Source organism: Epinephelus moara, chromosome 13 (assembly GCF_006386435.1).
Source record: "Epinephelus moara isolate mb chromosome 13, YSFRI_EMoa_1.0, whole genome shotgun sequence".
Taxonomy (NCBI): Eukaryota; Metazoa; Chordata; class Actinopteri; order Perciformes; family Serranidae; genus Epinephelus; species Epinephelus moara.
The window spans coordinates 1,880,898-1,890,053 of record NC_065518.1 but is presented as its reverse complement, the minus strand read 5'-3'; the positions used below and the strand labels follow the sequence as shown (position 1 = coordinate 1,890,053).

The window sequence follows — 9,156 nt, the reverse complement described above, 5'->3', positions numbered from 1 at the left end:
TTTGAATCTGGGGCGCTGTCAGCCTCCATTAGGTGGAGTTGTGTTGCTACCTCCTCTCCCCTTGGATCTCTGCAAGTGATGTGAGGACTCTAAAACTTCACCTGAGCCTCCCTCGGCATATGGGTGAGTAGATAATGGCTGAATTTTCAGTTTTGGGTGCACTATCCCTTTAACATCCCAGTTATTGAAGGCAAAATACAGAGTTCTGCTCTGGGAAACAAAACTTGTGTTGGCATTTTGAAATAGAAAATTAGGTGTTCTTCAAGAATAGAGCAAGAAGGAAGAATTACAAAAACAGTGACTGTCCATCTTATTTTTAAGGGCGCTCCATGGTGTTGGTTCGCAATCTGAGATGCTTCGGAGGCTCTTTGAGTTTGAGCTAAAAATCTTTTATCAAGTACGAGATGATGCTCAACGAAGTGTCCATTATCAGGGATTATTGAACAGCAGCAGGGCCATTGAGTCCTGATTATGAACACCTCGAAGAACATTATCCTGCTTATACTATGGTCATTTGATAAAGGAAAAAAACACAAATATTCATTTATATTTTAATCCTTTTTGGAGTCACAAGCCATCACTCAGTTTCCTAGGTAACAGTCATTACCACCCCATCTTAAAATGTCTTACACTTAGTGTTGGAACAATAAGGCCTTTAATGTCATGAAATAGTCTTAAATTGAAATTTGTGATGATTAACTGCTTTAAACATTTGATCTAATTTCATTTATCCTTTTTTTTAAAATTTCTTTTTGTGAGAACGAGTGATGTCTTTCTAAAAGTTTCACATTTCTAATGTTACAGATCTTTAAAAACTATAATACTGACATTTTACTTCATACTTGCACTGACCTGTTGGCAAAATGTAGACTGACTTAACTCGCTGACTCTAGTAGCACTTACCTCTGCACAAGATCACATATACACTACTGACCTTGACCTGACTTATCCGCTGTGAGGGTCATAAGGACAGAGGGATGTCGTATGCTGTAAAGCCCTGTGAGGCAAATTGTGATTTGTGATATTGGGCTTTATAAATAAAATTGATTGATTGATTGATTGACCTGCAATGCTTAAATAAGTAAAACATGATTTGTCCAAAAATCTGTCCTAAATTTGGTTAAAACGTGTCTTGAACGTGTCTAAAAAGCATTAGATTGAACTGTCTGACACTTGTAGACACCCTGATGAGGCTCTCATGCAATGGAAACGTCATTCACATCTCCAGTAAATAGGACGAACCTCAGCGTGCTTTCACTCCTGACCTGTTTGGATCGGTTAAAATGAACTGAGGTCTGTTTGTTAGTGCGGTTTGTTTGAGCTGGTGTGAAAGCTGTCAGTCAAACCCTGGTGCAGACCAAACAACCGAACCGAGACCACTTGAAAAGCTGTGTCTTCCAAACGGACTCTGGTGCAGTTTGTTTGTGGTGTGAAAGGAAACGAACCAACCACAGGATCTCATGATGCAGATATGAGATTGTAGCAACAGCTAAACAAATCTAAATCTGTCCATGATCTCATAAAGGACCCTGATAAAGGTCACGTGTATCCCATAACCTCTTTATGCTAATGCATACATGTAACCATGGTAACCATATGCACGTCAGTAAGGGTATTTTCCCTGATTAAATCAGTGTCCGACTCAGTGTGCTTTGTCTGTTCATTACAAAGTGTGTGACAGTGATTCCACAGTATGAAGCTCTGAGTCATTACTGGACAAGACGCTTTCTTTTCATCCTGTCTTTACGTTAGTCAAAATTCATAACATGCCATAGATCTGCAGTCTGATCACTGCCCAATAATAATGCTCACAATCAGTTATTTCTTTATGAGCTCTTTGTGAAGTTCCATTGTATTAGAGAGAAGTCAGACATCTGTACAGCTGATATCTCCAACACTCTGCAGCTCACACCAAAACTAAGTTGATAAACAGCACGACAGGTGAGAGAGAGAACGGATTTTGATCTTTGGGTAAACTGTCCCTTTAATCGTTGAGCTCAGTTTCAGTGTTGTTGTCTTTCTCAGGGGTTTGACAGACGAGTCAGAAATCCTAAAGTTCCTTCAACACGGCACGCTGGTCGGCCTCCTGCCCGTCCCTCATCCCATCCTCATCAGGAAGTACCAAGCCAACGCCGGCACCGCCATGTGGTTCCGCACCTACATGTGGGGCGTCATCTACCTACGGTAAACAGTTTCACGTGTTTTAAAAATGACAACAGAGCTGTCTGATCTCAAACTGGCCCGACAAGTCTTGACTCTTTAAAATCTTTTGGTCGTCACGGTTTGAGTTTTAACAATGACTTGTTTTTCTTCTCTGACTCTTGTTACCGTAGCAACGTGGATCCTCCAATCTGGTACGACACGGACATACGGCTCTTTGAGATCCAGAGGATTTAGAGCAGCAGGTTCTCTTCACACACTCGCTACCAACGAGATCTCGCAGCTGACCTGAGATCAGAGGAACGTTTCTCTGGTGTTATTTAAAGAAAACAAGCAGTGATGATGTCATGCTTCGTTCTTCCTGCCAACTTTCAGTGTTGAAACTAAAATGAAGGATGTTTAAATGTGTCAAACAGAAGTTAGTGTGTGTCACACACAGACCTGTGTCACCAGCGATGCCAAACAGTCATTAAATCTGACATTTATTGAACATTGATTTATTCACAAGTTCCAGCCAAACAAAGTGGGAAATCATTTCTTAATGGAGCTTTGTGCACAGAGGAGTCACGCTGAAACAGGACAGAGACAAACCAAACTGTTGACAGACAAACATTATTGTGTTCTTTAACTGCATTTAAAGAAAACACACTATTAAAAAACAGCCTCAGACCAAAACTGTAGAAGGATGTCCTCATACTTTTGGCCATATAATGTATAAACTAATAAATATGTACCATGTTTGGTTTTTTTCAACCACACATTTCTATAATATCTCCTTCAATAGTCACATTAAGCCGCCGCTGCTCGTCACGCGGAGATGAGCAGCTCCATTAAAGCTCCCACAGAGTGCATCCTGTAGAAAACGCTGAGCGGCTGACTCAAGTTCACCAGAACGAACCAGACGGAGAAGCCGAAAAACTGTTTCCCGAGGCCGTTCTCAAACTGGGGGTGGACTCCAAACGCAGGGATGACCCACAGCTGCGAGAGGAGGGAACGTGGACGTGTTGCATGAACGCAGGAAGAAAAAAGAAACTTTATTAATAAAAACCATTTGATTATTAGTTACTGTATAAATCAGATAATAAAAACATGAGTTCACCATAATGTTGGCGAGAATGAGGAAAGCACAGATTTCTTGTATCGCTCTCTTGGTCCAGGGTTTTTTCCCATCATGCTCTTGAGCAGCAGCTGACGTGTTCCCCTCCAGCAGTGAAATATCCGTCTTCCTCTCCTCTTGTATCGGCACAGCAACCTTTTTCTTCGGCTGTGGAAACAAAACCTTTTAATCACTGACTCGTTTCAGTTTACAGAACATTCACATGAAACGCAGGTACCTTGAATATGCTGCTCCGCTGCCTCTCTTTCTTCTTGGCGAGGAGGTTTGGGTGCCTGTGGAGGCCTTCGATGATGAAGACGTTCTGGAGGATGAGCTCCAGCAGGCTGAGGAGGGAGTAGGACAGGTCGAGGTCCCCCAGAGGGCTGTCGGTCCCTAAAGCCAGGGCCGCCACCAGGGAGAAGTAGGAGAGGGCGAGCTGGCCCAGAGCTGCTGCGAGCAGGAGGAGCACATCCAGGCTGCGAGTCGGGTTGTGTCCCGATTCATTCGCCCTCATCTCCAGTCTGTGGACCAGCATCCCGGCCAGCGAGCACAGAGACATGACGGGCATCACGGCTAAATGGTAGCCGTAAAATATGTGGAAGGCGGTGAGGCGGAGCTGCTGCTGGCCCACCCAGACCTGGTAGAAAATGAAGACGGCCACTCCCGCTACGAGCACCAGGATGCCAAACACAAGGCCGTATATGACCCCGCCTTGATAGACGACACGAAAGGTCAGCTTCTGAGCGACGTGGTGGGGACCTGGACTCATCCTGCGGCCCACGTTCTTCCACATCACATAGATCATGCAGCCTGCCATCAGGTAGTACTCCATGCTGAAGGGAAACAGGATTTCAAAGCCTTTCCTGAAGGTGAGGCAGGCTGCGCTCGCAGTGCACTGACAGAAGGTCGAATTTAGAATTCCTGAAAGACGGCGTGAAGGAAGACACGTGAGAAAATACACACTGGTCAGCCACAAGATTAAAACACTGACAGGTGAAGTGAGTAACATGTTCTGCAGGGAAACCCTCGGTCCTGGTGTTCACGTGGATGCTACTTGGCACGCACCAGCCACCCAAACGACATTACAGACCAATCCCACTCCCTGATGGCAGTGCCCCCCCAGCAGGACAGTGCGCCATGCCACACCATAAAACCTGCTCAGGAATGGCCTGAGGAATGTGACAAAGCCATCAAGGTGTTGATCTGGCTTCTAAATAACCCAGATGCCGATCTGATCAAGGGTCCACGGGACATGCCGGTACCCCAGAGGTCCTGTGTCCATGTGTCGATAGGTCAAAGCCAGTCCGATCCACAATGAGGCCTCCGACCTGTCCAGGTATGAGCACAGGACCTCTGGCAGTGTCCTGCCGTGTCAGACACCAGGGTGTTGGTGGTCCTGTGGGTTGTGAGGTGGGGTACCAGCACGTCCTACGGGTGCTTGATCGGATTGAGATCTGGGGATTTTGTCGGCCAGGTCGACAACTTGAACTCTTTATCACCATCCTCTGGCCATTTTAGCAGTTTTTGCTGTGTGGCTGGGGGGTCACTGCCTTCAGGATTGCTGCTGCCATGTGGGGGTGTACTTGGTCTGCAATGGTGTTCAGGTGGGTGGTGCATGTCAGTTGGCGTCCACATGACTGCCAGGACTGAAGGTTTTCCAGCAGAATATTGCATTGTAACAAGATGATCAGTGTTACTGACTTCACCTGTCAGTGGTTTAATGTGTTAGCCGATCAGTGTGTGTGATAATTTAGTTGCAGGCGGCGATTTCAGGGTTCAAGCCAACACAGATTGTTAGCAGTTAAAAGCTGTGTAGGATCAAGAGCTTTGACAGTTTCAGACACCTGCGTTTATCAGGTTTAATGACAGTTGAATGGAGGCTCGTTCATTTACATCCGTATCTCTGTCGGCCACGCTCTTCATCTGCAGTTTGGTACAAAAATTTCATACAAATAGGACCTTTGGTTTAGGCTGAGATATCCAAAAAATACATGCATACATGGTTCAACATTGTTATGCTAGCTTTGTAATTATTGTACAAACAATTTCTGATTTATAGTCCGATTTGTGTTTTGCAAAGTCCCTTTTCTTTCTTTCTTTTTTTTTTTTTGCATTTCTGGTGCCCCCTAGTGGTCAATTTGAAGGAAACTTTTGGGGTATGTTTTAGGGTATTTATGTGGACATTTTCTACCCTGGAAATCCAGAGTTCTCGCGAGAGCACAATTTGAATTTGCTCAGCGAGTCACTCTGGCAATCAGTAATGATGCTCATTACCCACGCCGTTGGAGAAGAGCAGCACCAATCACATCGGTGTATCTGATATAGGCGGGCCAGAGGCGAGCTAAACAGATGACGACAGTGCTGCGATGATGAAGTCCGGAATCAGTCAGTAAACATTGCAAGATGGCTACGGATGAACACCAGTTGTTTGAAATGGCTTTGGCCGCTACAATGAACGAGTTAGACTTGGCTTTTTCTCTAAAAGAGGAACAGAAGACGGCGCTCGAGTCTTTCCTTTGCAAGAAGGACGTTTTTGCTGTTTTGCTGACCGGATACAGCAAGAGTCTAATCTACCAGTTAGCTCTGCTGGTAGCTAAGCTCTGGATACGTCACCCCGTGTATTGTTGTGATTGGTCGTAGTGCTATCCAATTGCGTGCAGTGATATTTTCAAATGCATGCTTGGTGCCGCCCCTCGAGTTGGGCCATTTGCATTACTCATAGCCAGACCCTAAATCTTTCTAGATTTGGGTCTGGATTTCCAGGCTAGACATTTTCTGCAACTTTGGTGAAGATTGAAATTCATTAGTAGGCTAAGTATCTTTAAAATGCAACGAGATAGCAACAAGCTTTTGATAACATTTGACCATCTTGGTTCAGCAATGATCCAAAGAAAATTTGTTAGAAATCAAACCTACGGTTTAGGAGATGTCAGAAATACTTTTTTTTTTTTTTTAATTCAAAATGGTGGAAAATGTAGTCAGGCTGATTAAAGTGATTTGTGGGGCAGATTTGTTGAGTGAGGATAGATGGATGTCTGTACTAATTTTTGTGTAACTTGGACTCACAGCATAGTTTCCAAGTTGTCCTTTAATTATAGCGCCCCCATCAGGCTGACTGGATGGATATTTCTTAAGCAGCATTTGGTCTCAACGTCCAACCATTGATGTAAATGTCATGTGTCTACAATGTGCCATAAACACTTGTAAAATAATAAACCCGCTCACACACAGAAGCGTTTCATCTCTTTGGGCTTGAACCCACAACAAGGTAGGTTTGATTTACACCCATCAGGTTCATCTACCTGCTGCATCAGACACGTCTCCTTCAGATGAGCTTGTGTTGCCGAAATAAAGCCCGTCTTCTTTTTCTATCTCGATCTCCTCGTGGATGGTGTCCTCCGTCACTGCGTTCAGCCACAGCAGCAGGTCGGCCGACAGGATCATCATCAACCCCGACCTGTGTCGAACGCAGCATGCAAATATTCACACAGTCAAATATGAAGGTTAAAAAATAACACGTACAAAAACAACACACACCTGAAGCTGGAAATAACAAACATATGGAGTGATGATGCACCTGGTGATGATCTTGTGTCGGTGGATGCAGTCTTTGGAGTGAGCCCACAGTAAATACGTCTGCAAAAGACAAACAGTTATCCAGTAATAAACACAACGAGTCCTGAGAACAAAACAGAAAGAATTTAAAGATTCATTCATTGAGATCTTTTTACATAATACAGTGTTAAAGTGCTACAGGAAAAAAAGGTTAAAATAAACTGAAGGAGACAAATAATGACACAAAACCTGTCGGAGTCACAGGGGTTATTTTGAATTTTTAATTTGAAGTCAGTCAAGCAATTTCTTATATATAATAAACTTTTCAAAGAACTCGTCTGCCAACTTTCACATTAATAGTGTTCATAATTTAAAGTTTATTTTAGCAGCCTGTCCCTTAAACGTGCAGATTTTTATATAATTTGAGGCTTTAATTTAAACAATTTGTTAGATTTAGAAACATTACGTCACCGAGCCGATTCCACTGACTGATGATGACCAAAGATGCAGCTGAAACCTCTTGTAAAAAAGTTGGTAAGTGGACCTACAGTATGAAATGAGAATATTTTGTTGCACATATCCTGAATTTAGCTGACAGGGTGATTGTTATCAAGGCATTTTTAATATTATTTTAAGGGACATTTATTTAATAGTGATCAGGTTTGTAAGCTTTAATTCTTGAAAATTTTACACCTGCTGTACGTATCAAAATTTTGCGTTTGCACACCTGTTATGGTGCCTAATGTTAGCAAAATCTAGATGGATGTCGTGTAACTTAAAGTCATAAGTGTCCTTGTTATGTTTCTGTGCTGTTGTACAATTTAGCATTATCCATTATTTGCCTCTTACAGTTGTCTCTGTTGAGCAATAGCAACAAAGACACTTGATTTTCATTATATCACTGTTTATACTTCTTCTGGAACTTAATTTAAAATGACTTGAGCTCCACTTATGGCGGGCTTTGTCACTCATTTCTACATGTTATAAAAAGTTTATTAAATGAATTTGTGGAGAAAACCTTGTTTTTCTCACATGCCTTCACGGTGAACGAAGAATCCAAAACTTGAGAAAAATATCGATGAATTGAAGTCATTGGGGTCCACGTTTAACAACAGCAAAACTATATCAAAACATCAGTTTACAAAGTCTCACACAACTTGTGCAGTATAATCCAAGTCTCAATTATCCAGCTGTATGCTCAGTATAGGTCTCAGCAACATGAAGATGTTATATCGTTATCAAGATATGAGATTATAGGGGCGTCGGTAGCGTAGTGGATAGTGCCAGCGCCCCATGTACAGAGGCATTGTCTCGCTGCAGCGGCCGCGGGCTCGAATCCGGCTCATGGCCCTTTGCTGCATGTCAGTCCCCACTCTCTCTCTGTCTCCCCATTTCACTCTCTGTCCTGTCAATAAAGCCCATAAAAATATCTTTAAAAAAAAAAAAAAAAGATATGAGATTATATATCATCTTACATTTTGGATATCACTGTATCGTGATAGGACATAAATGTTTTTTTCCTTAATTTTACAGGCTGCAATACACTTAAGTGACCAGACTTTTCTATTTGTTTTAACGCTTGCCTGAAATCACTTAGTCGTTATATCCACATTATTGATGATTATTGATCAAACATCTCATTGTGGTAATATTTTCTGGGAAAAAACCAACAACAAAAAAGTCTTCCCCACAACTTTGTCACATCATTGGAAATGCTTTCGAGGAGACTGAAAAATATTGAGATCTATATAGTGTATCCAGATATAGCCGAAAAATATCGTGTCATAATTTTCAGGACATATCGCTCAGCCCACGCTCAGTACTTCCAAACAGACAGCCCTGGAACTGATCTTAAAACAAAACATATCCACGCTCTTATCAAAGACAGACTGCTTTGACAAAAACAATAATTTTACCTCACTGAACACAGGAGCTGCTGGTTTGTGTTTTGTGTGACTTTAGTGTTTTAAAGGGTTACTGCGGATTCACCAAAGTCACACAATAACACAAACTAACTAACTGATCAAAGCAGCAGTGTTCAGTGAGGTAAAATGGAGTCTCTCTCTGTGAGGAGAGCATCGATAACTTTTAATTTTAGTTCAGTATCCCATCTGAAAGAGCTCTCTGTTTGAGAAGCACGGAGCATACCACTGGATCAATGAGACTTGAGCCCCTTTTACACTGCCAGATTTTCAGTGAATGTTGGGCCGTTTTGCCGGCAAGCTGCGAGCGTTTAGACACACAGAGCCGGATTGGCGAGTTGATCCGAGGTGCCCAATTTTCCGCCTCGTAGGGTAGACATATTGGTGGAACCCTTTTAGTTTAAACAGACCGAGGCGGCCTTC

At 42.8% G+C, this 9,156-nt stretch overlaps 3 protein-coding genes across 3 annotated transcripts in view; 1 reads left to right on the top strand and 2 right to left on the bottom strand.

The window, feature by feature from the left end:
• Positions 1–3,034, top strand: part of hid1b (HID1 domain containing b) — a 24,873-nt gene extending 21,839 nt beyond the window's left edge. The window contains exons 18-19 of the mRNA XM_050059346.1: positions 2,026–2,184; positions 2,334–3,034. Coding sequence (XP_049915303.1) covers positions 2,026–2,184; positions 2,334–2,397 — 223 coding nt within the window. The 3' untranslated portion in view covers positions 2,398–3,034. The remainder of the gene's footprint in view (positions 1–2,025; positions 2,185–2,333) is intronic.
• Positions 1–9,156, bottom strand: part of plaub (plasminogen activator, urokinase b) — a 396,726-nt gene that overhangs the window by 35,932 nt on the left and 351,638 nt on the right. The window lies entirely within an intron of this gene.
• The window catches only part of LOC126399505 (proton channel OTOP3-like), a 7,604-nt gene continuing 1,415 nt past the window's right edge, over positions 2,968–9,156 (bottom strand). Inside the window, exons 3-7 of the mRNA XM_050059519.1 lie at positions 6,834–6,892; positions 6,559–6,713; positions 3,495–4,177; positions 3,260–3,424; positions 2,968–3,138 (exon numbers count right to left, since the gene is read on the bottom strand). Coding sequence (XP_049915476.1) covers positions 2,968–3,138; positions 3,260–3,424; positions 3,495–4,177; positions 6,559–6,713; positions 6,834–6,892 — 1,233 coding nt within the window. The remainder of the gene's footprint in view (positions 3,139–3,259; positions 3,425–3,494; positions 4,178–6,558; positions 6,714–6,833; positions 6,893–9,156) is intronic.